Source organism: Lagopus muta, chromosome 2, assembly GCF_023343835.1.
Source record: "Lagopus muta isolate bLagMut1 chromosome 2, bLagMut1 primary, whole genome shotgun sequence".
Taxonomy (NCBI): domain Eukaryota; kingdom Metazoa; phylum Chordata; class Aves; order Galliformes; family Phasianidae; genus Lagopus; species Lagopus muta.
This window is the reverse complement of record NC_064434.1, coordinates 25340377-25367304: the sequence shown is the minus strand read 5'-3', so window position 1 is coordinate 25367304 and position 26928 is coordinate 25340377. Positions and strand designations below refer to the sequence as shown.

General features: G+C 39.2%; 1 protein-coding gene across 1 annotated transcript; it reads right to left on the bottom strand.

Moving 5' to 3' along the window:
• Nucleotides 1-2663: 2663 nt before the first annotated feature.
• Nucleotides 2664-17728, bottom strand: PTP4A1 (protein tyrosine phosphatase 4A1). The gene is made up of 6 exons (XM_048936086.1): nucleotides 17473-17728; nucleotides 8429-8979; nucleotides 6835-6927; nucleotides 6403-6533; nucleotides 5139-5213; nucleotides 2664-4122 (listed from the first exon to the last, which is right to left on the bottom strand). Exons 2-6 carry the CDS (start codon nucleotides 8531-8533, stop codon nucleotides 4005-4007), a joined length of 522 nt encoding a protein of 173 aa, XP_048792043.1. The 5' UTR covers nucleotides 8534-8979; nucleotides 17473-17728; the 3' UTR covers nucleotides 2664-4004.
• Between the last annotated feature and the right edge of the window lie 9200 nt (nucleotides 17729-26928).

Genomic DNA, 26928 nt, shown 5'->3' with positions numbered 1-26928 from the left:
TCAGCTCTAATTTAAAATTTGTGCATTACACATGATCTTCCTGTGTGGTTCTTTTATAGCACTTTGGATGGGTCTTACAACTGCACTCTTTATGCAAAGACACCAATTAATGGAGAACTGAGGAACCTGATTGGTTAACAAGCATTACCTGGCTTTGAGTGTTACATTAGAAATGCTTCAGGACCCATCAGAAAAATGTAACACTACATAGTATCAAATCATTTCTACACTTCATTTGAAATTGAGTACTCAAGCACTTCAGGTAGTCAGATTCAAGAAAAAAATTTTTTACTTCATATTCAATTTTGATGCCTGGTTACAGAGTATCTTGTTTGACCGCCTTTCCCCAACATTGGCAAAACATTACAATTACAATCTACCAATTTTCTGCCGCAACTGCAAGATCATACTCCTCCAAATACTTAACAGAGATTTTTAAACTTGTGTTAAACATGCAAAGGAATATTACCATTTACAAACCATACTTACCCAACCCATTCAGTCCACAACATGAAAGCCTTGTAAAAGAAGAGTAATATGCTGTAAGAACTGCCAACAACATATAGACACATAAAAGAACAATAGCTGAGCAATAATTTTAAATTATCTAAAATTAGATGCATTAGTAGAGCCTCTTTAATGTGAGGCCTTAGCATTAAGAGGAGATACAGTAATTCCATTTGAGTTTCTTCCTTTTTTTTTATAGACTCATAAATTATACATAACCTAAACTAGCTTTATTTTCATCTGCTATACTCACAGTTCAGATAGAGCCAACATTTTTTTTTCTGTTAAAAGGTCTTGTTAGACAAAAAAAATTTTATTCTTCATTCCCTACAGATTCATATTTAAATACACACTTCAGAAGTTGACTTAATCTTTGCATTAAACTGATAAAAAACATTATGCAAAGTTTTTCCTCTTTATCAGTGTCTGTTTATGCAAGTGCCTGAGGTCAAGTCCACTTTTAAGAAGTTCATAGGACCAAACTAGTATTGCAAGTATGTTACAGCTCTTAACCTAAATTCATCCCTCCTATGTGTAAAATACAGGAATTACGCAAGAGACTAAGAATATACACCTAGAGGTTTAAGTATAAAAAAATCAAATGTATTTCACTAGGATTTACAGAAATGTGAAGAATCTGAAATATATGAACGGATTACTTTTACCTTAATTTGGATGCTTACACTGAACAAGTGTCAGTTTTCAGCCTGCTAACTGCTGAGTTACAGAATTTTTGTAGGATGTTTGCAATTCCTCCTTGACAAGAGAAATATCGATGACTTTTTCATTTCAAAGGTGGTCTCAGTCCTTCAAATGACCATAAACTGTCATGTATACACAGGAGTAATAAGCCAACGGAGCTGGACAGAGTAGAACTGCATCTTGCCACTTTTTACTTGCACAAGGTGCTAGCAAGCCCCTACGCACCTGGTCATACTAAAACCATTCAAGGACCAATTTAACAAAAGTACCATTTTGCATATAGAAGAGTTATATTTACCCCAATTACAGTAAACTGGGGAAGTCACCTCAGATGGTGGGTTGATGTTAAGATACTAAACAATCCCTTTGCTCATTCAGTGAGTTCAATGCTACTTTTTCCCCCAGTTCTGCTGTGTAAAGTTGTTTGTTTTTGCAGGAAATGGAGTCTGACAAGCCACAACAACAAAGAACCGATTAAGCATTGCTATAGGATCAAAAGATGTACTCTAGTGTCCTGTCACCCTGCAGAACTTGATCCCCTCAAGCTTCTGACACTGAAACTAAGTGTTCAGACTATCTACCTTCTCCATACTTCACTTCCCCCAACTTCTAAAATTACCTGAACACTTCAGATTTGACTGTCATTTTAGTTTGAATTATAACTGCAATGTGAGGAATTTTAAGATTGATTACAGCAATTGAAAAGATGAAGGGAAGTAGGTAAGTGGAAGCACAAGGATTGAGATATAACACATCAAGACTGCTGATTTTTAAATAGTATCTTCAGAATACAAACTAGTTTACAAACTTACACAAACTTAAACAAAGCTTGATTTCCTCTTACAAGAGATTTTACTACTGTGTAGAATCATAACTAAGGTAAAGTATATTGAGTTTCAGGCCTTTTCAAGACACACTGACATTTTAAAGTGCTCTTTATAATGAGGCTATACCTTTCCAGAAACAATTCTTCAGAAGCCTCGTTAAAGTTTCTACCTTGATAATGAAGCATTATGAACTCTTCCCCTCCCCCCTCCCCCCCCCCCCCGCACACGCACACACACACACAGCAGGGAGGTTGGAATCTGATGATCCTTGGGATCTCTTCCAACCCAAACCAGTCTATGATTGTACGATAACATATAAATACATCTATAAAGCCGTGAGAGCACTTATATCAGCAGCATTTTATTACTCCTCTGTATTTATTGCAAGGAATTTCAATAATTAAGTTATTTTAGTACTGAGGAAAGAAGTCAAAAGTAAGCTCCATAAAGAAATAATACCATACCCTCTACTATTAATTTTGTCCACATTTATTTATGAGTAAAACAAACAGCAAACATTACAGCAAAGGGGACACTCCGGCCCAGATTTGAAGAGAAAAAAAAAAAGATGCCTGGATAGATTTAGAACTTAGGCACCATAAGACTGCCAATAAAGTACACAAGAAGTGAATCATGAGTGTTTCAGCAAACTTTGTAAGTGCTTTTCAGTATTTATTTAGATGTTTAAGCTCTCGCACTAGATTTTACAAGCTGGTGAACACTGGCAAAATTATTTCTCCCACAGAACTATAACCACACATTCCCAAGACAGTATAAATATATGGTTGAACTAACATTAATACACATCACCATTTTATCAATTACATAATAAAACAAATTATCAAGTATCCAAATATTAAGTTACGCAGCTTGAAAGGCATACAAAATATTACAGAGGTCTGCCCAAGTCATAGCAGAAACTCAAGGAGGAAAAACAAAACAAACAAACAAAAAAAAAAATAATCACACTTTCAACAAAGCAATAGTTGGTAAACAACTTTCAATAGGTACAGTAAAAGAAACTACAAGATTTTTCAGAAATTTTCTGATTAAGAATTTTTAGCTACGATAACAAAGCATTTCTAAGTTTTAAAAAAATATTTACTAAAGTAAAGGGCATATTCTATACTTCCTGCACAAGACAAAGGCAACATTTTACTAGAAATATTAAATAGCCCCTCCCAACCTTTTTAGGCCCTCTGTTAAGTTGCACATCAAGTGTCAACATTAATTTTACTGTAAGGCTTTTTGTCTGGAGACATTAAAGACTTGTGTGCTTCTGTACAATTTAAAAGATTTTCTACATGAGTAATCAGAGCGTAATGATTTGTAAAATGGAGAGGTCAGAAAACAGAAAAGTACAGACACTGGAGGAAAAAGTTGCTGTAAGTCATAGTTTAAAAAAAAAAAACAAAACACTGTGCAAATCCTGGTAATTCTAGTGCGATTGTGGGAGACAAAACATACGGTGAGCAGGCAAGACTATCTTAGAGGCCATATTCTTCAATATTGAAATGACTAGAAAAAAATAGTAAGGTCCAGATAAGCTGGTAGTTCTTACGTTATCAGAACTACATCCATCTATAAGGAAAAACACGTAGCTGATATGCTAAGTATTTTGGCACCTAATTTCTCTACAGACTGATTTATTTTAGTACCCCAATTTTTAGTAGTTGAAACTAGGTGGGTAAGACTCAACGGCATGATTAAAGGATATTTCAATTGGTAATTAATAAACAAGGAGACAGCTCAGAAATAGGGTACAGCAAAAACATTTATCAGGTCTCCAAACAGATGGATATTCATCTAAACACAGTTGCATTACTATTAACTTTTTAGCCTATTAAATACTCCTATGGAAGCTTCCTTTACTACTTAAAAATATCAGATCCATGCCTTTGGCACGCAGTCTGCTCAATTCTCGTTTCCATCCTTTAATCCCAAAGTAGTAACATAGGCTGCTGGGCTTTACTGAATGCAACAGTTATTTCGGTGACCATTGGAGTCTTTAAAACGCAGGCGCATCTTGGGGCGGTATTTCTCCAAGTACAGAAGTTGTTTGCTATTAAAAGCTCCACGACGTTTCCTAAATGGAAGAAGAAATATCTTAAAATATTAATCTACTGCCCAGTGAAATAACATCATCCATTGGAGAAAAAATATTTTTAGTCACTTGAAAAAACACACACGATTAAACCAGGACTGTAACCAAAATAAGGCTAATTAAAAGCTAAGTGCCAGAAAAGAGGGTGGTAGCTTCCTTTGAAAAATACCTCGTTGGACCACATGATCAAAGGAGCACATAGTATTTTAGATGGTGTTTTAGCCCCTAATATACACAAGCCAAAGATCTTGCATAAGATCTTTAGTAAAAACTTCAAAAGGAAGCTACAGAGAGTTGAGACAATCTCCTCCTTAAACAACTTAATCTGTCTAATCTCTTAAAATAATTAAGAATACTACAATACTAAGTTATATTTATAACACATCTATACAGAAGTGGATCTTTGTTGGATCTATTCAAACCAAGAGTCCACGAAAGACCTATATTTTATATGAAGTTTTATATTTCTCATTTTGTACACACCACCCTGTTAAGGTGCACAAGATGAACTCAATCTGAGGCCTTACACGTTTGGCAATTACGCAAATAGTATTTTACTATTTTTTGTTTGCAATGCAGTGTTCTTAAGATATAGTTGATGCCTACAAACTTAGGGCATTGGCACTACTTGTTTCCTCATCCAACTTGCATAGATTTACAAAAAATATAAAAAAATATTTTTCTGATTTTTCTACCAGAAAGACAATTGGGGAATTGTTTAGGACATTTCAATATATTAAAAGAAGGGATGATTCAGAAATGTAAATGAGTGCTAGCTACTAGAAAGAACCTAGTTTCTAAGGTGTTTTGTCTCTCATGAAGAAGTACCCATTTCACAAGACAAGTCCCACAACACTGACTGTGTTCAGAAAGTTTGTTAAAAGGTTCAGATTTCATCTTACAAACAACAAACAAGAAGAGCATTCAGAATTCCCTGTAAAGACCAAAGATATGTTGGCAAGTTAAATCTTGGAAACAGATATTAACTTCATACTTACTGTCTTATGAACTGCACTGCATCTTCATATTTCATTCCACATTCTATCAGTGCAAGAGCAACTAAGACTGGAGCTCTAATAAAAAAAAATAGTAATGTTTTCACAGTTTAGGATTTGCCAATTCACACACAGGGGAAAAAAAGTGTAATTCTCCCACTTCTTTCCCCTGCTTTTTCCTTCCCCAGGGATGAAATATCAAATAAGGACAGAAGACTTTCCTAAATTAATTGGGCAATTATATCAGACACTTACAAGCCATTCACCTCTGTTAAAAATCAGGGATCAGCTCTAGCTAACCTTAATTTTATTCACCTGACCTGAAGTATATGGAAGGACAGCAGGAATAATACGCAAGTACTTTCAGTGGCAATTAATTCCAGGCAAGAGTTGCACATGGGTTTCTATTCCCACAAACAATCCCTCCTTAAAAGCAATGAGAAACCCAAAATAAAAGTAAGAGGTCAAACCAGATCCAATGAAAACTACAGATGCAATCTCCATGCCATCCTACCGTGAGGGGGAGACCTCCTTGCTTGCCACAGCATCTCTCATCTGAGAGAGCTGCTGTTACTCAAATAACAACAATTTACACTGCTTTTTATTTTTAAAAAAGAAACAACCACACAGAGGACAAGAAACATACTACACTGCAACAAAAGATATGTTTACCTAGTAACAAGCTTGCTGAGTATTTTTTTTAACATACTTAAGTATTTACGAAGCCTTACATGATAAAAATCAGGTACTTTTCCTCAACTATTTAACCACCAAATCTGGGGGAGAGGGAAGCAGACCCATCATTTTACTTGATGGGTGAAAGTTGTTCCTTCATATACTAAAACACCTTTCTTGGGCGGGGTTAATGTCTACTGTATCCTTATTAAGAGACTGGCAATACCTTTGAAATAGGGATAGAAGAAGAAAGTTACAGATGAGAGTCAATAAAGCCATAAGAAAAGGAAGACTTCAGCAAGACAAAAAATACCAATGTGACACTTATCAATTTGGTACAGGAATGTATTTGTTTACTTCACTTAGTAGTTTGATAGCTGTGGGAACAGGATAACCTTTTGTCTAAAATGCTCAGAAGTCTAATGTTTTACATGCAACAATTTGCAGTCATCTTATCTACTTCTAAGTGTGAGCTCCTCCCAATACTAGATCTGTGACTATTTTGAAATTTGCCCCAACTACACTTTTTCACTAAATCTTAAGAAGTCTGACCACGAATGGCAATTCAACAGATCTTTAAAATTTCACCCACCGTCCAAGACCAGCAACACAGTGTACAGCAATACAACAACCAGGTTCTTCACGAAATTTAACTTTAAGGAGGTTTAGCCAATCATCAACAATCTGGTTGGATGGTGGTGCACCGTCATCAAAGGGCCAATCCTATAAGAACACATAAATACATATAAAGAGAAATTTTACTATGTGAATTAGAATTTATAGTTCTCTAAAAAAATTAACATTGTGAGGAATATATTCCTCTCAACCTATTTTCATTGAATGACAGAGTTTACTCCAGGATTTTTTACCCCTAAGAGATCTGAATAGCTTTTGCTTACATGAGCTGCTAGAATACGCTTACAGAATTGAATCAAGGTGGTGACTATGTAACATATAAAAAGTTTTCTTTAAAAAATAACAACTAAAAAACCAACCCCCAAACCACTGTTTCTGCATTACTTACCAAAACCTGAATGCCTTCTTTTTCCACCGGAGCAGTATCATAAGTAGCTTCACACACTCTTACCACTGTGGTAACGCCATATTTCTTAAGTTCCTAGGGAGTGAAAAGAACTGCTTTAATGGTAAACTGACTTCATTTATTTACTTTCTCAATAGGTTAGTAAGCTAACTTATTCCAAAAGTTTCAGTAAATAAATTAATAGAAATGCTTGCCAGGTGTACGGAACACAAAGCTGAAATAATTAAAATACCTTGCAAATAGCAGATACCTTAATGCTCTTCTGCAAAAGTATCTGAAGGTTAAGATGGTCAGGTTTTTTCTTGTTAGCTCCAGATAAAGACTAGTGAAATAATTCATCTCTGAAAGATTACTTCTTAAAAAATAACAGCCAGATTCCAAGGTTGCAAAGCTAGATGCTTCACTCAAAACATCCTGAATGAAGTTTACATCTTCCTCTTCTCATGCTCTACTTAAAACTAGAAGCTTTTAAAACATCTTACTAATAAGAATGGTGAGCACAGAACAGTAAATCATTCCAGTTCATGGGTTTTTATACCTAGAAGATAAAAGAAAAACTCTTTCCACTCTGCTATTAAGCCTCATAAATGGGAAAACAGATTACTAATTTTTCATTCTCCCCATATTCTCCTGTCATTTAGACTACAACTGCCAAGGACATGCTTGTAGCTTAACCACACTATCTAGCTTTGAAGGTATAAATGCAAACAAAGATGAATTCACTGTGCTTCTCATACATTGTTAGCCCATACTGAATGGGCATATAAAATACAATGGAAGTAACTTAAATGTTACTAAGGAGGGACTGCATTACAGGTTCAAACCTCACACAGAGGTAACCCTGGAGGAAGATGTTATTATCATATGCATGCACTCAACTGTACATTTTATGTTTCCAACATGCAAATTGCAAGGTTTAGATAGAAAATTCAGATACTAGCAGTGCATGCCAATACACATAGATTTAAATGGGGAAGTGTTGCAGCATAAAATGAAACAATTTCAGCAACTCAGGTCACACTGCACTGTAAGTATACCACCACAAATTTCATCCAAGTAAAAATGACTCACATGGAATTCTTTTAAGTTACAGTAAAACCAGTGTTTGCTAATATTGAAGGAAAACAGGCAGTGAAAGCATACTGCAATTCTATCATTTGTTCCTAACTTTTTGGTGTACACTGTACACTGAATCATTATTTTCAATCACTACTTCAATAAGAGCAAGGGAATTTTATACAACTTTAGATGAATCTATGTAAGATCCCCTGTTGCTACTAGATCTCAGTTTTTCTATGCCTGACCTTTCCTGTTTCACACCAAAGTAGCATACTGAACATATTATATAGCAGATAACACTATTATTTCTGTGCTTCACATCCAGAAGCATGCCTCAGTGAAGGCCAAAGTCTGAGTATATCTGTCAGTGGATTTGTGAAACATTGCATCACTATTTAAAATGAGTTCATTGTCTCACTCGGTATCCCTTCGTACAGCTTCCACTTGTTAAAAAAAAAAAAAATAGTTAGATACTAGGCATAAGAATACACCAACAAGAATTCTAGTTTGACCTTACCTCTATAAATTTGTTTAAGGTTGCATTGGTTGGATTGTGTGTGATTAGAAATCTCATGTTCTTGTAGGTGATTTCCACAGGAGCTGGGCGGTTCATTCGGGCCATATTAATTTAGTTAAACATGCAACAAGATTGTGAAAGGATTCAAAAAAAATCTAATATAGAAGTGATGTAGAGAAACCGAAGTCTACTTCACTATACTCCACGTGAAATTCTCAGTGCTTGGAAGTATGAAGTCGGGAGCAATGGGAAATGAAATGAACCTCCTAACAAGAAGCAGCAATTCTTCAATCCAGTAATACTGAGGCAAAAGAAAGGCAGTGCACTGAGGTTTACCCCATCCAGGTCTGAATTCTTTTGTTAAATGCTCTGCCAATTTCAATTCAATACTTCTTTATCCTGGTCAACCACTCTTAGGGGGGCTTCTTGGTGGAGTAGTAATGAATTTCTACAGTTCACTTGTCTGCATACAGGTCGTGCTGTGCCTGGCAGTAGTCTCCACTGCCCTTCAGAAACTCCATAAATGTGTGACCAAGAACACCACAGAACTGCTGTAAAGAGACAAGAAAAAAATACAATGAGCATATGTGAAATAAGGTCACTTTGAAGAAAGCATTATAAAATGAACAAAATGAAAGCAGAGACAGTATTTTCAGCAGGTTTATTTTTTAAATCAAAGAATCAGGCTTGCATGAAAACCCTGTTACCTTTCTAACAAGAAAAACATATATACATTATTAAATAGAAAGATGCCAGATAAGGAAGCCTTAATGCTAATGAATTTAATATTTCCAATATTTCAATATTCAAAAGAGCTAGCACAAATACAATGTATCAAGTTTTGCAAGTTGCAGCATGTTTCTCATTGTGAATTAAGACATATCACAACACCTACAGCTACACCAAGCTGAAGTGGTTACATAAAGGCAAGGATGAGATTCCTTCAATCTTCAAGCTGACCATCACAGAACTTAAAACATTCATATAAAACTACCAGCCTACTGATACAGAAAAAAAATGGTTGTAAAGCCTAGCGTAATGGACTTAGTTTACATTCAAAAATCATCAATTTAAGAACAGGGTAACCAGGAAAAAAATATTGAGTGTGACAAGTCTTGAAATAAAATGCAAAAATCTGTGTGGCCTAGCAAAGCTTTTAAACATGTTTCGACTGTCAAGACACACAGATTTCTAGAAGAACATTTCACATACTTAAGGCTGATGACAGAGAAGTTTTCATCTAGTGTTAGCTGCCTTTCGACATCATTGCTTTATTAATACATCAAGATAACAGTTACACTGTAGTTAAAAAAAAAATTTAAAGGCAAGTTTATTGAATAGGTAATTCTTTCCCAGTAATTCCCAGCTGTGGTTGAATTTGCATATAACAGTACTACAAGATGCAAAACCAGGAAGTTCATCATCATAGCTTTTGAACTGCCATGAGTTATGTATTCATTTGCAGATGGTGCTGTGTATATGATCCAAAAATACATGTTGTTTTTTTTTAACGCACTCTGGAACCTTATGCACAGGAGCTAGATGTGTGTTCAGCTAACAGTATTAGTACTGCTGTTCATACTCCCAGAAAGTCTTTCCTTTCCAAGAATTAGAATAGCACACAAGTTTTGTTTCCCAGAAAATACATAAAAGCTGGACCAGACGTCCACAAAATATACGTAGGTACTAGAAAGAAGCATCACTAATCCCACAGCTCCTTAGCAGAAAAACTGACTTATGTTGGTCAGCCAATTCTAAACACCAGAAGAATTCATGCATTAAGTCCAATCAAAACATCATCAAAATACCTTAGGAATGGGTTGAGCATGCAATATTAGATAACTGCTGTCAGACTTACTGTATCTAATAAGGTGGTTTTGTTTGTTTGTTTGTTTGTTTTCCCAAGCTGGGAGATAGCAGTATCAGTTTTGCCTTCATAAATCTAGTTTCTAGCAATCAAATGGTAACTACACTGTAGCAATATGTTCAAATACCCTGAGCTGAAGAGCTGCCCAAACATAAGAAGGTAGCCCAACAGCAGCTAATGTCTTAAAACACTATCAAAAATGGCAAGTAGAAAAGCTACATGCAATAAAGTCACAGCTGCTAATTGCCATCCAGGATTTGGAGTCAGATCAAGGCCCCACTGCACACACTAAGCCACAAAGACAACAGTGGCCCCTTATTAATAACCATATTTAGCATTGAGCAGAAGCCACAACAGATCACAGAATGGCCAGGGTTGGAAGGGACCTCAAGGATCATGAAGCTCCAACTCCCCTGCCACATGCAGGGCCACCAACCTCCCCATTTAGTACTAGGCCAGGCTGCCCAGGGCCCCATCCAACCTGGCCTTCAACACCTCCAGGGACAGGGCATCCACAACTTCTCTGGCAGCCTGTTCCAGCACCTCACCAATCGCGCTCTGTAAAGAATTTCCCCCTGACATCCAACCTAAATCTTTACTCCCTCAACTTGAAACCATTTTCTCTCGTCCTGCTGTTATCTGCCTTTTCAAAGAGCTGAGATCAAACGACCTAATTGTAGCTTTTTCCATGGAGCACCCTAGCAGAACAGGAATTCTTAGTCACCTCTTTTAAAAAATGGTAACAATGTTGCAGGCTTTGCTCCTTTCCTTCCTTTGCAGAAGAGGGAGTTTTAGAAACATTAACAGGGGAGATACAAACCATTACCAGATCAGATTGCAGCAGAAATGCACCACACAAGGCTTCCTATAAACATCTGCAGTCATCTTTTTCACGTTCTTTGACAACTTCTTGGTAGTAAGTTTTAAGGGATGCATCTCACAGCATGGTTTCAAAAACAAAATTGCTAACCAATATGACAAAATTTAGCAGAAAGGGAACAGAAGTACTAGAGCAGTTGCACATACACATTTCACTGCCGCTCTAGAGGTACTACCACCATCATTTTTGAGGACTAAAGGGTTAAGCTTGCCACTTACTTTTCAGAATTATCTGTGATGCAACTTGAGAGACAGCAAATCTCAAACAGAAATAAGTATGAAAAAAAAGAGCAAGAAGGATTCCTCTGTCAGCAGAGAACAGTAACCAGAAGAATGTGAAGGATTTCAAGAATCATCATTGACATACCAACCATACCATACCAGGAGAAGTTCAGATGATGCACAAAGGAGACCTAGGTTCAGATTTCGGCAACAACTAAAATAGCAACCGAGTGAAAGAACTGAAGAGGGTTTATTTAAAATCACTTTTAATTAGTTTAAGAAGCTGAACAGCAGAGAAGCACAGGACAGCTTTAAGCAGATACAGCTGCACAAGGTCTTAGCTGCTTTTCTCATGCGCTGACAGATCTTATGATTATCTCTTTTTTAAGACTTCTAAGGCAAGCCTGGCCATTTTCTCCAATAGAGAATGAGGGAGAGAAGGCTGACAAACAAGAAGAACACAAAAGTGAGCCTGAGGAAGTGATGAAATAGAACCCGGTCACTAGGGTACAGGAAAGGTTTTTCAAAACAAGATGAAGAATTTTTAATTAAACACTGAATAATAGGAAAGCCATCACAACCCCATACTGGCGTAGGTAAGAAGCAATTGGTTTTACCCAATCTGGTACGTTGGCTGCCCTTAATCTACAACTACCAATACTCACTATAACACCAGGCAAATACATCACAGGGGTTAAGCAAAAGGCAAGCAGCACAGCAGTCATAACACCTACATTTTAAAGCAGATTGTTAATCACATCCAGCAGATGCAGCCACAATACAAAGTTGAAATACATTACACAACGTTAAGTTTGAGTTCTACATGCAATTAACCCCTACAAATTAATTAATTTCTTTAATACTGGCTTAGCAAGCTTCAATCAGACACATCAGCACCTTACCAACTCAAAGAACTGAGGACCTAACTACGCATGCATTTCATTCTCACTGTTTGCCTTGGCAACAGCTGCTGCTGCATGACAAAGAGACAAAGCTCACATTTTCCTTTGATGAATATTCTCTCTCTCTCTCTCTCTCTCCTCACTGGTAGCTACAAAGTTCCATACCTAGATCAATACCTTGATGTAGTAAAAGACTGTACTACACTAAAAGAGATTTTACCAGCCTAGTTTAGGTCTGTTCCAGCAGTCAAAAGAAAATTAAAGACAAGTATATGGGCACACTACTTGCATTAGATCATTAAGCTGGAGTACAAGGCTAAAGCCACCTTCAGCAACTAGATCTCAAGACAAAAATTGAGCTATAAAAAATACTGCTGTAGCAATTAAGAGCACCTTGTATTTAGGTAGAATTCAAATGACTTAAGCAACTCACAAGAGGCTTGGAAGTACAATTTTCAGACTATTATTTGGTAGGTAAGCTTTAAAAAAAAAAAAACCAACAAGTTAGCATATGAAAGCATAAAGCTGTGCAGATGACAATGGCCATGTTATTGCACACACAAGTTTAACACAGAATGATACTAAATAGCAGTTTGTGCAATTAATCTGAGTACTCCATTGCTGTTTCCCATCTCAAACTGAGTATTATTTGAGGAAAACGAACACTGAAAGATATTGGAGATATGAATGCTGCTCCAAAGGTAACACTTCTTATTTTATTATCTTGGCCCATGACATCAGATGCAGACGTTGGTGATATTGTGGGAGGGGTTGAACCTTCCCACCAATATTCTATTAGTTTGTTGCTGTGTGACAGCAGCAAAAGGGCAGTTTGACAGAATGTCAGACAGAAGTGCGCACAAAGCAAAAGCACACAACTGAATTACTCCATGGGGAAAAAGTGGCACCCACTGATATAAATCAACACTTGTTGAATGCTGATAGAGACCAAACAGCGGATGCGAGCTCACTGAGGTGGTGGGCAGTGTGTTTCAGTAGTGGGAACAGAAATATTAAAGGCAAGCCATGTTCCAGGTGCCTGTGTACTGCTGCCGCATCACCAAATCAAGAGCATCTCAATCAGCTCATTTGCACTAATCAGTGGATTACAACCAGAGAACAGTGAACCAAGCTGAATATGGGTTCCAATGCACTGAAAATAATGGTGGACACACTGGAAGAGTACAAAGTTTACACCAGGTAGGTCCCATGAACAAGAACACTGCATGCAAGTTTGTCAGGACCTACTTAACAAATATAAGCCACACAGTGAGTTTCCTGGATCTCATCATTACTAATGGCAAGACCAACACCACCACTACAAGTTGGAGTCAAAACATCAGTGTATACACTGGCAACATGAGAATTTCCCATCAAAGTTCAGAACAGCCCTCGGTGGGTGATACGCACTGTCTTCTGAGATAGGAAAGGGATGATTCTCCTGGATTTCCTGGAACCTGAACAAACCATGAACTACGACCACCATTTCAAACTTCCAGAGTTAGGCCAGAGAACAAGACAACCTTTCTTCTGCAATATGATAATGCCAACTCCATATTACCAGTCTCAGATGGACCATCCTACAATACAATCCAGATTGAATGCCTTCCAACTACCAGCTGTTAGGGCTAACGAATGACAGACTATGAGGGCAACATGCTCCTCGCAGAGACACCACCATAGCAGCTGTGAAACAATGGAACACCTCCGCTGGCGCAGATTTTTACAAGCACTGTATGCAGGCTCTTGTTCATCACTGGTAAAAATGCACAGCTAATGGTGATGACTGCTGAAAAAATTGTGTTTTGTAGCCAAGAATGTGTTCTATCGAAGCGTTACTGTGCTCCTGGTAGGTGTTGCAGTATCCACGGAAATAAATAGGAGGCATTACATTCAGAGCAACCTAAGTGCAAAGCAGCTGTTTCTATAAGTAACAAAAAGCCAAGCTACCTTTAGACTCTCAGGTACAGCAAAAACTTGAAAACATAAGGAAGGTTAATACATCAAAACTCCCTACTAAGAGAAGTTATCCTATCCAATAAGGGACAGTCATGTTAACTAGGATTGCTCCATCTATCACGCATGCTGGAAGAAATTAAAAAGAATAAATTAAATTCAAGCAAAAGGAAGACATCTTGTAAAGAAAAGCTTTATTTCACACTCCTCTTTGGGACGGAAAGCTGAATATACATCTCCATTGACAAACAGATTCACGTGCCCGTTCTTCATTTGAAACAGTCACTTGTGTCTCAAAAAGACTGCTTATGAAAAATCTATCAGATTGGTACCAACGTGTATACAGAGAGGAGATGCAAGTCTATCCCACGCTACTGATATTCTTGTTCACAGGCTGGTAGCGTCTTTAGAAGCATGAAAACAGAAGCACCTGTGTACACAGCTGCATGGTACTTCAGTTTCAAAACACATGTAAGACAGTTCACAGTTGCTCAATCCACCTGCTTCTTGAACAAACATTTATCTCCAGAATCAACTATGTGGGATCATATTCCTGAAGTTAGATACTTAGCTACTGAACCTACAGAGGCATAGCTAGAAAAGGGAACTAGAAGACACATTTCATTACAATTTGAAAATGTCTACCTTTAAAAAAACAGGAGGGCAAATACCCCAATCCTCACATACTACTCAAAGCCTAGGTGATAACCAAGATAGATACAAAGGAATGGGAAGGTGAGGGGTACAAATAGCAAAGCCACTCTATAACATTAAAGCACACCTTCATCAGAGATTGTTGACGAGATTCACCTCCTATCTACAGGATACACGATACCTCTGTTATGATAACCACAGCAACAGAACTATCCTCTTCAGACCAGAGAAAGCAACACTTAACGTAAGAAAATACACACTCATATCACAAACAGAAGATGCCAGAAGTTTATCACAAATGTGCTACAACACGCTCTGCAAAAGAAGGATGCTTCCTGTGGTTAAAGTATGCAGTTAAGGGGAAGAAAAGATTATCTCAAAACTTCCTGTGTAACAAGTCAACACAACTTCCATAGATGAAACAGAGGACACGATTGTTTTCAGAGTTCTCCTAACTTGCGCCACAAATGAACATGTGAAAAAGCCTTAACAGACACTGGGGCAAATAAGACGTTCCAAAAAACATTCCACTCCTTTGTCTAATGCATCTTTTGAGCATCTGAAGCCAAGAACAGTTTCAAAGTGACATAACACTTCCATCATTTATACAGCAAACTATATATTTCTCATCAGTCTACTCAAAACCTATTCCATTACGTTTTAAACATATGCATGTAAAGAGTTATGGCATTTCACTATTTAATATCAGTGCCAAAGAGTAAGTATTTAATCCGCGAAAAGCTGTATAGAGTTACGGACCTCCTTTTACCTCTTCACCGATCTTACAGACCCACTTTCATTATTTCTTAAAAACTATGACAACGTACTCATTCAAGGATTCACCATTCACCAGAATTACCCTTATTTGGGAATTCCAGTTACCTTTAAGAAAAATTGCTCTCTTACAGACTGCCTACACACTGAGGCAGACTCAGCATTACTACGTAGTGTATCTTCGTCATAGCAAAAGCATTTTCACAAAAGTGGAGTTACTGGATCAGGATAAGTTCTATTTATTTGCTGCCTGACATTCAGCCTCGCTAAGACAACGATATTGCTTGGCCCCTGCTGTAGCTGTCAGTCAGTTCTCTTCCTCATTCTCACATTTCCTCCCATCTCTGCCATTTCTGTGCTCTTCCACATTTCTCCTCTAAAACAGTTCTGATCTTGCAAGAAATTTTCAAAGCCCTTTGCTGCTCCATCAGTGGAATAATAAGAGCTGACATTTACGTGTCATCTTCAGGCTTTCTGATCTGACAGTGTAATGAAGTTACAAGGAGACAGGGTTCATACTTCTGAGTCACTGCTTCAGCAGCTCTGCAGTCACAGATAAGACACATTGGAAGCTGTCTCCAGCAACAGTAAGGAACACCAGGAACTGTAGCACAAGGGCTGTGTGTTCATCAGTTCTAAGTATTTGCTGTGCCTGCAGCTGACAGACCAGCACAAAATGGTCCCTGACCATGCCGTGTAACTGATAACAAGTATGTTCTGATCACATTCTGCCTTTTGGAGGGCATCCTGCTGTGAGCAAGCCTCACTACGGTTGCTCTTTAAGGCACGCTGTGTGTGCCCTGCGGTCACAGAGGTGAGGCACAATAGAGTACTACAGCCGGGGAAGAAGAAATGTCTCAAAAAACAAGTTCCATCAGAATATTTTATTACATCCGTGAGCTTCTAACTATAAATTGGCAACCGTACAGAAAAATCCACTTCGACTCGCAAATAAATACCTCCTCCCGTGCCGACCTCTAAGACCCGGACAGCAGCGAGTCCAGCCGCACATCTTCGGCCTTGCCCGGGAGGCTCACAGCAGAAGGGCCTCGCGTACCGGGCGCAGCGCGGACAAAGAGCCCGCTGATGGCCGCCGCGCACGTGCCCGCCGGGCCGGGGGCAACGCAGGACGGGACGAGCCGCCATGGCTACCGCCCGCCTCCCCGCACGCTCCCTCCCCTCCTTCTCTCCCTCCCTCCTTCCCTCCCTCCCAGGCTTGGCTCCCGGCCGTCCCGCCGCACCACCTGACCGCCAGGCACCCGCGGGCAAGCCGAGGCTTGTCCCATCCTTACGAATCCCGAGGGCCGCGCTCGCCGCGGAACTCCCGGCTCGCCTCGCCACACCGCGGGCGGCCGGACCGGCGCCTCCGCCGCGGCGGTCACGAGTTCGAATCACGCTCCCGCCAGGCTCCCGACGTGGAGCCATCTTGTACCCCGCGGCCGCCGCCCGGCCCGGCCTTCCCGTCGACAAGGGGACCAACGCCGCCGGGCGCTGCCTTTCGCCACGGGCTCGGGACCGCCGCCAGGGCGGGCCGGGCCGCAACCGCCGGGAACGCTTACGAAGCGGCTTCGTGGGCCGGCGCGGGCCGCTCAGCGGCGGTTGACGGACACGGCAGCGGGGCGGAAGGGAGAGCGAGGCGCAACGCGGGAGGGCCGGGCTGCTCCCCGCCGCTCGCCCAGGTAGCAGAACAAAGAGTCAACATGGAGGAGACGGAGGAGAAAGGGAGAAGCGCGCAGCCAGCGCACAAGGGCAGTGGGGCGAGGGTCCGGGGCGCGGGCGGCGGCACTCACAGGAATATGGTTACTCATTGAAGACTGTAGCCTGATCATACAGCCGGGGTGCGGGCGCCACCGCCGGGGGCAGGAGGAGCGGAACCAGGAGGAGGCGGAGGCGCTGGAGGCCGCGGAGCTGCCGGAGGGGGTTCGGCGGCGGAGCGGGGCTGGAGCATACAGCTGCGACGGCGGCAGCGGGCGGCTCTGCGGCTGGTGCGGAGCGGACGCGGCGACACAAGGGGGGGAGCCTGGACGCCGCCTCCTGCACTAGCGCCGCGGAGCCCGCCTCTCGCTGGCGCGCGGCCTTGACGAGCGGCGCGCTCGGCCAATAAGAGGCGCCTCCCGCGGGGCGGGGCGGGAGCTAGATAGCCTGGGGGCGTGGCACCGCAGGGCCGTGCGAGGGCGGGCGGGCGCCGAGAGGCGGAGGTGGCCGGCGCGAACCGGTTGCTGAAATGAAGCGGGCGGCGGCGGCGCCGGGGCGGATGCGGGTAGTGAGGGGCGTTCGCCATTCGCCCGCAGGGGCCGGGCGTTACTGGCTGCTTCGTTAAGAATTGCGAAGGGAGATCTCATAGCTGTGCCTCAAACAGAGGCAGTTTTTGTGACGACTGTCATGTGAGAGAGATGTTACTCAGAACCGTGTTACCTTTTGCTCCACCCATGTTGAGACAACACGGACACGAGCTAATTTCTGCCTGGGAGCCGTGGAAATAAAACCAGCCTTTCTGCGCTATAAATACCTCCAGCCTGTGTTTATTTGCACTTGCGTTTAATGTTTACTGACTGACTCGAGGTGTGTCTGGTGAGCTCGTAGCTGCTTACGCTTCTCGGCATAAAAGTTGAGAATGTTCTCAAAACACTATAAAAATGACGATCTCAAGGTTAATGGCTGCTTGGGATGCTGTTTGTGGGAGGTTATACAAAGTTAGGAAGGTTTTCAGAGAAGAGAAAACGCAGACAAAGCTTCCCTCTTGTCGATGAAGGAATTTGCGTTGTGCAGAGCTGTGAGACAGGTTGAACAGCTCTCTGCCTCCTTTCATTCGTGCTGCTTTTTCCTCCGACAATGTAAGCTTTTGTTTACTGTTTCGTGGTACGTTTAACTGATCGCATTTTAGGATCAGATTTCTTTTTTTTTTTCTTTTCTTTTTTTTTTTTTTTTGCTGCAACAGCCTTTTGGTACTCCACCGCAGTAATTTACACTGGGAATAAGAGTCACTGAAGATCACTGGCTTTGCCTTTGAAATTATATTCCCTAAGATTTAGCTCAGGAAGCTTTTGGTCTGAAACCTTTTATTATTATTATTATGATCTTTTCTTCTGGAAACAGCATTTGTGTCATTTAAATATTTGTATCACTTTTCATTATGTTAGTCCCTATCTGGATCCCTCACTTGTAGTCATATACGTCATATTGATCACCCTGTAAGACACAGTCCCTGTGTGTTCTGATCTAAGATGACAAGAGGTACTTGGAGTAATATAACAGAGTCAATAAAGTGGCCTAGTGTTTCATACAAGGGTATTTACTGGAGAGACAGACGAGAGTAGTTACGGATCCAAACCAGTGTACTGATGAAATAAAGTGGTTTGAAGAGATAGGAAGAAATAAAAAAAGTTACAAGACTCCTGAAGAATTTTAAATAGAAATACTTGTAACGATAAACCTGTGGGAGAATTCAGAAAAGAGGCAATTATCATTAGGAAAATGGATACATCTTTTACGATAAGAGGCTACAATAAGAAAAAAATTGAACACTTTTGTCAACCTTCTTGTTGTTCAGCAGTGCCAAGTGCAAGGTGCTGCAAGTGGGTCAGGGCAGTCCTGTATCAGTGCACACTGGGGATGAATGGATGGAGAGCAGCCAGACAGGGAAGGACTTGGGGATACTGGTGGATGAAAAATCAGTCATGAGACAGCAGTGTGTGCTGTGTGTGTTTGCAGCCCAGGAAGCAAATCATATCTTGGGCTGCATCAAAAGACCTGAATGGCCAGCAAGGTGAAGGAGGTGATCTTGCCCCTCTACCCTTTTGAGAACCCAGCAGGAGTACTGCATTCATCTTTGGAGTCCCCAGCACAAGAAAGACATGGAGCTGTTGGAGCAGGTCCAGAGTGGGACCATGGGGATGATTGGGGGCTGGAGCACCTCTCCTGTGAAAACAGGCAGAGAGAGCTGGGTTTTTTTCAGCCTGGAGAAGAGATGGTTCTGGGAAGACCTTATTATGGCCTTTCAGTACCTAAGAGGGGCCTACTCACTTAATCAAGGAGTATAAGGATAGATAGGGCAAGGAGTCTTAAACTGTAATATGGTAGAGTTAAATTATGCATTCGGAAGAACATACTTTCCTCCGAGGATGGTAGGGCACTGGAACTGGCTGCTCAGAGAATCTGTGGATTCCCCATTACTGGAAGTGTTCAAGAGCAGGTTGGATGAGGCTTTGAGCAAAGCTTTTTTCAAGTGGAAGATGTCCTCGCCCACAGCAGGGGGATTGAAACTAAATGATCTTTAAGGTCCCTTCCAACCTAGACCCACCTATGATTGTATGACATATTTTTTTTTCTAGTACCTTTTTCTATGAGATTTGTAAAAGTTCTACACTACAAAGAAATATCAGAGTCTGAATTCAGTTCAGTAGCAGCTGCATGTAATTGTGCAGTAGTCTCACTGAAATTGGTTTTTATATATGCTAATCCTTATCTAAGTTTGAATGAAATTAGGGGCATTTCATATTGGTACTAAAGCCACTCCTGGAGCTGATGTACACAGTGAAGAGTTTTCTAGATAGAAATTTGACTTGCTGTCATAACTATAGGTTTTTGTGGTGAAATTTCCGAAGGCTGTGTTCATACTCACTTTATGCCAATGTTTAAAAAGGTAGAGTGATAGGCTGGTTCAACTGTCATCTAATAAAGAACTTTTCTATGACTAAACTGATTAAAACAAACAAAGAAGAATTAGAGGATAATTAGTGCAAATTGATATAGTTCTAGGGAAAATAGCTATTGTCAAAGAAAGCTGGCTTAATGCTTTGATAAGATTAGAAGATTGGCATGAAAGTAACAGCGTGTCTGGAACACTAAATATTCATGTTTTCAAACAATTTTATCAAAGGAATATAATCAATTATCACTGAAAAAAAAAAAAAAAAGACTGATGCAATAGCAAGTAGCAATGATGTTGAAGTAATTATGCAGAGGTTGTCTAGTAATTGTGTCCACTCAAAAATGTGTTTAGGTGCAGCTGCAAGCAAGGTCATACATCTAGAACGTGGAACATAAGCAAAATTTGTGAGTTTTTAAGAATGCTACTGTTACTTTGAGGAGAGTCCGGGACTCAGAGTGGACACATAAGTCAATATGGGTCAAGTGACATGGTAGCAGTAAAAGTGATCCTTATGTGATCTGTTATAAGTAATAGGAAATTATGAGACGAGTTAGAGGTATTTTTATATAGCACTAATACTGACTATTGAAATACTGTATGTAGTTCTGTTGGCCCTTGACTTCTCAAATTAAAAAAACAATCCTGAAGCCTGTGCATGACATTTGGCTACTTGCCCTATTACCTGTCCTTTCCTTTACATTACCCATTTTAATGACCTTTCTGCTCCCTCCTCAGGTTAGGTTTTGTGCTGTGGTCTCTCTCAGATTCCACAATCTTCTAGCTTTCTGGTGAAAAGAGCCATGGAGTGGGAGAGGTCACAGGATAGCATAAGGCACAAGTCAATAGTTTGCGTAATTCATGTGCTTGAGTTGTGATTGATCCAGAGACTTGTTTTAGAAGAGACATTGATGTATTGATGAGACTGCAGGTTGAGAAAATATTTGAAGACTGGAAAAAGTTACTGACACATGAAGAACTCTTCCTATTTAACTGGAAAAAAAAAATGGATTCAGAGATACCTCACAGGGAGAAAATACAGGCTCCTGAGAGTTTCTTAATTTGAAAAGAAAGGGGAAATAAATGATAGCAGGTCATAAAAATTCACATGCTCTGAAAAAAATAGAGGTTACTAAGTTCCATACAGGAATAATTGGTGAAATTTTGCAGAATGAGATACGAAGGAGGTCGTAAACTACAAAATGAGAGTTTTACACATCTTGAGAATGTCTAATAGGAAAAGACTTTTAGTAGTGGATCCTTTATTTGTATTTATTTAGCTAGTTCAAACCCCTCATGATGTTTATGTCACAATGGGGATAAATTATTTCTTAAAGTTTGTCTTATATGAAAATTCTGCTTTTAATATTTCTGAAGTTTATTAACGTTTACCATTTAATTGCTGCTTTATACTTTTAGCTAACGATCTTTTCTTTGTGTACATGAAATTCTTCTGAATTTCTGTTTCTTGCCCCTCTTTTAAACTGTCATCTTCATTTCCACAGCTTGTTTATCCCATTTTTGCTTAGTATATTTTACTCTTATTGCTAGATGGATATTTCCGATCAAAATCTATTCTCAAACTGCACTCTTCTGCTCAGTCTCTTAAAAATCTCATGACTGTTTTCCACTTTACACTAAAACCATTAGTTCTTTTCTCTCCTCTGCCTCAGTTTCACTCAACAGTGCAGTGGCGATGCCTGTTCTGCTTTCACGGTCCTGGGCCAGCATGGTCACAGCAAACATCCGAGTCCTCTGTTGCTGCACCTAACGAAGCTGTTCTGGTAGAAGACCAATGGAACAGACCTATGATTTACACTAGAAAGAGGAAACTTTCTGCTGTGGAAATTTCTGCATTGATGTTTTAAAGATATATTTGATGTTTTTGTTGTATTGAATGGAATAAAGGGGTAGTTGATTAACTTATAGTAGGAGATGAATGTTTTTCTCTCTAGCACATTATCAAAAATGAAAGACTTTATACTTTCTAGACTTTATAATTGTTTAGTTTGTTTTTCCATACATATTTATTAAATTCTGAATTCATTATCAGGATTTGGAAGAGGCTTCTTCACCCATTAATGTAAATAAGCATTTCATATGCAAGATGTGGTCTGCTAAAGATTTCAATATGGCATTATGATCTTTGGCTGCAACTTGTCTATATGCTTTAAGGACAATAAGAGTTTTCCACTTTCAACTTGGTTTTGGCAGAGAAGGTAATATCCATTTCTTTCTGGAATTCAGTAATATCAGTCATGAAAAGATTAGAGGAACTGAAGTAAGTTGATACCTCTTCAGTACAAAGACATACTGTGCAGTCCTTTTTCAGTTGTTTATCCAGAAAATTCAGTATATTTCTCACGTTGCCTGTTTATTCAGTAAAATATTGTCTCTGTTATGAGACTTCATGATCAATACATGTAGAAACATCAGAGTTCAGCATATGAACAACTATTCGTGACTGAAGAAGTAACCTAAACCGCAGCCTGATCTTTAAAAGCCATGTGCGTGCTGTAGTGGAGCTGTCACTTTGCAGGTTTAACATTTATAATTGGCACTTAGGCAACAGATAATCCCAGTGGCTGGTGATTTAAGCAGTGTTACAGGAGTAATTTGAACGAAAAACAGTCTCAATATTTTTTTTTTGAAAGGTACTGTTCACAATAAGTGTTCTGTTCTTATCCATTTTTACATTTTTACTTATTCCTATTTAAGCAGCATAAACCTATACTCGTTGATTTCATTTATGTTAGATTTTCTCTACACTCTTTTAGGAACAATCCAACAGTCTGACATTTTGGGTATATCACAGTGTTTGTCTCCACAAGCTGTTCAAGCTGACAGTCTGGGAGGGACACCAGGACTGAATCAGAGCCTAGACATAGGGGCAAAAACAGAGCCTTTGGAGCTCTCCCTATTTGCTGTGACTGGAAGAAATTGTGGAGCAAAAATCCTATACAGCTACTGTTACAAATCTAGTTCTGATCTTTCTGTTACTGGCTTGCACCAATGCTGCTATGAATGCATGAAGACTGCTATGCTAGTGCTTTAATAATAATATCTTTGACATTTTCATGGCAATTATGAGAGTACACAGTGATTACACAGCCTTGTAACTTTTCCTTTACGAAACATTATTCTGGAAGAATGTGAAAAGTCATTTATGCTTCTGGTCTAAAACATTAACCAGAGTTATATTGCCTTGTGCTGTTAATGCTGCAACCACCATTAAAGAGTAATCTCTCGTCAGTGTATTCAGGCTAAACGACAATGGAGCATTTTTTAAACATGCCATTAGCTTCTAGTATTCCAAGTCTGGAATTATGGATTAAAAGATGTCATGAAAACATCTAGAGAAGTTCCCAGACTTGAACTTGTTCCATATTCTTTACTGCAGCTATCAGTCACTCATTGCCTGTTCAGCAGTGACTGAGACAGGAGAACATTACTGGTCCATTCATACAACTCATTATATGCTTCCAGCAACTGATGAGCTGTATTGTCACCATACTCAAAGTTTGCCTTGTCATTTGTTGCTTGAATTTTGTTATTATGAATTCCTGCCTGTAATTTTAATTCTGATCTTTAAGTTAAAAATTGATAGACAGAAGCAAAAGCTGATAACAGACCTGTTGCAGTTCAGTTCTATGCTCAAACACAACCCTATGCCATTAAATGGCAATTAAAATTATCATACCAGATAGGAATTTAGAACACGTCATAGAAAATAAAAATTACTTGTTTGTGTTTGGCATATATATTCCTTTTGTCTCTTCTGTGTTTAGTGAATATTTCCCCTTCATATAATACTAAAATTGTCAGTGTATTAGAGGGATTTGCTAGTACTCATACCTCTGAAGTTTTGAATTAAACAGGAAAAAACAAATCACCTGAAAAACAAAATATATTGAATCCTATGAAACAAAATTCACAAACACATTAAGATTAGCTAGTAATAGGAGAAAGCAAAGTTCATTTCAAAATCACATTGGAAGCCATAATTCAGTACAGGGAAAGTTTAAGTTTTCTGTACTTCCTAAGATAAATACAGCAGATTTTCTATTTTGTTTTAAACAAGAAAGCACCTGAGGACTATCATATTCCATGGTCAGATGCTGAGAATTAGTATCCCTTGTTTCTTTTGCCTTTTGCATGAGTAAACTTATTCATAAAAACAGAAGTATGCTGTCTTTTTTATGGTATGTTCTTTGGTCTTGCAGATAGAGGGTAGTGTATCAGACTATCATTAAACATGAAGTTTTTGCTACACTGTGTTCAAATGGTTTTGTAGGCCTTATGCTATTTTGCTTTCAATCTGCCAGATGAACTCTGCACAAGCCTTCACAGATGCTATGTGTGTAATTAAATTGTCTTTTCCCAGGACTTGAATAGAACATTGCTTTGGCCAGCAGTCACATTAACATCGTTGGCCAAAATAATACATACCACACTAGTAGTGAGGACTCCTATGCTATTGAGAATATGAGGAATAATACGTTGTGGTTTGTCCATGCAAGTAGTTCATTTATGCTGAAAGACTTCCTTTGTACCCCTAATGAGATGTGCCTTTAAAATAAATTTCAAATTAGTATTTTTGAACTTGCCATCAAGGTCAAGACTGGAGAGTAAATCTGTTGTAGCTGACATGTTCATATGTGTTTTCAGCAACGCAGGCTGTAGGCATATGCATCTTAGCCATGACCCTATTCTCTGAAACAATTACTTCAACTTCTGAAGCTATTACTTCAACATGTTTCTGATGTCACACAGGCAATTATTTTTAATGAGTTAATGTCTCTACACCAAGAGCAGTGGGACATATTTACTTCTGCATCTTAGATGCAAAATTCTGCAGCCACATCAACCATTTCATCTGTATTTAAGTGATCTCATTATAGAATGAGATTGTAGAATTGTAGAATTGTACAATTCCTGCCTGAAACACTAACCATATACTTTGAGACATGGTAGCAGCAGGTTTCATGGCCATCCAGTTTGTCATAAAAACATTACCATAGTGTTTTTGTTGCTTTCATTTTTCTCCTCACCATCTAGTACTGTGCAAAAGGCATCAATCATCACATAAATGCATCCACCAAAACATAAACACTTAGATCTGGGGCATGTCTTTTGATGTCAGTATTACAAAGGAAGAATGCTAAGAAATATAAAGGAGAAATAATTATTTGGCTTTTTTCCTAAAGATACACCACTCTGAAGGACACTATGCAAACTGGGTTATATCTTTTCAGCCACTGTAGTATGATATATATTGCTTATGGAATTGCAGATCAGAGGTACTTCATGTGGCTTGAATGGGTGTGAGGATGTTCTGCCTTGTAGATGTATCCTCTGTTGATAATCATACACAAGGAAACTCATGTCCTTGAAGCTGGACTTCAGAAACAAGGGGAGAAGGAGCAGAAAGATAGAGAGCTAAGTGCTAAGCTTTACTAAATAGGTTATGACAAGTAATTCAGAAAAAACATTATATTTACAAGAACAGAAAAAGATTAAGTTACTCTTTGAGAGATCAATAAAGCCTTTACTTCCTGAAGAGTCTTTCTCAGACAGTTTTGAAAGTTTTCAGTACCCCTAAAAGAAACTCCATGTGAAGTCTTCCTAGTAAGCAGTAGAAGAAAATTCTTAGGATACAGGCAAGATGGATGTAAAACCAATAAATGCAAAAACAATAACCAATACAAAATAGAAATAGACCCTTAGATTTTCACTACATAGTGTACGCTTTTTGATGAAATCAAACTCTAAAATATTACGTCTTACTTGTCGCCAGAATTTTCAGGTTTTTACTGAACTTCATTGCAGAAGACATCATAACATTCCCAAAATTTAAATATCTAAGCATCAAGATACATTTCAAGATTTGGTTTTATTTAGCTATTTGTGAGCCACGAGAAACAATCTGAAGACATTTTCAAAAGTCTGTGCAGTGTGATACCAGAACTCCACATACACTATTGCTAAGAATTAATGCTACAAACTCTTACAAAAACCTCTGAAATTGGGTGTGTTATGCTACTCAGTGGCTGGAAACCTCTACTGTCTGTATTGCTGGGCTCATGAATGAACTCTGTGAATCATGCATTTCCTGAAACCTTTCAAACTGTTAGTGACTCAGTAAGTCCAGACTTGAACAGAAGCTTTCAGAACCACAGACTATTTGTACAGGATTAAGGTTGTAAAACTTGTTCTAAACTAACTAAAGTACAGTGAAAGGTAATGCAGGAATCACAACTTGGTTGAAGGTGCTATTGTATATATAGCTGACCATAAAGACTATTCCATTACTCATCTTGTGATTTTATTTGTTTACTTGTTTATCTAGCTGTGCTGTTTCCTATTTTGATGTTCGTTCTCTACCCACATTTAGGAAACAATGCCAAATTTCCCCCCTCCCCCCCCCCCCAATTTTTTTTCAGTCTTGTTTCAGTCTTATTTCAGAAAACAGTCTGAAAACTTTATTCAGGTTCCACTCTGCTTGATTTGGGCACATTCTCACATACAATGTTAATTTTGGAAAAAATAAATGGGACTTCATTTCTGTTTAAGAACTGAGAAGAAGGTAAATTCTACC

Excerpts from the sequence above, each read along its gene's own strand:
- PTP4A1 (XM_048936086.1), bottom strand. The coding sequence starts at position 8,533 with ATGGCCCGAATGAACCGCCCAGCTCCTGTGGAAATCACCTACAAGAAC. Across the intron at positions 6,928-8,428 it reads CCTTAAACAAATTTATAGAG|GAACTTAAGAAATATGGCGT; the intron begins GTAAGGTCAAAC and ends TTCACTCCCTAG. Across the intron at positions 4,123-5,138 it reads GCAGTGCAGTTCATAAGACA|GAAACGTCGTGGAGCTTTTA; the intron begins GTAAGTATGAAG and ends TCTTCCATTTAG.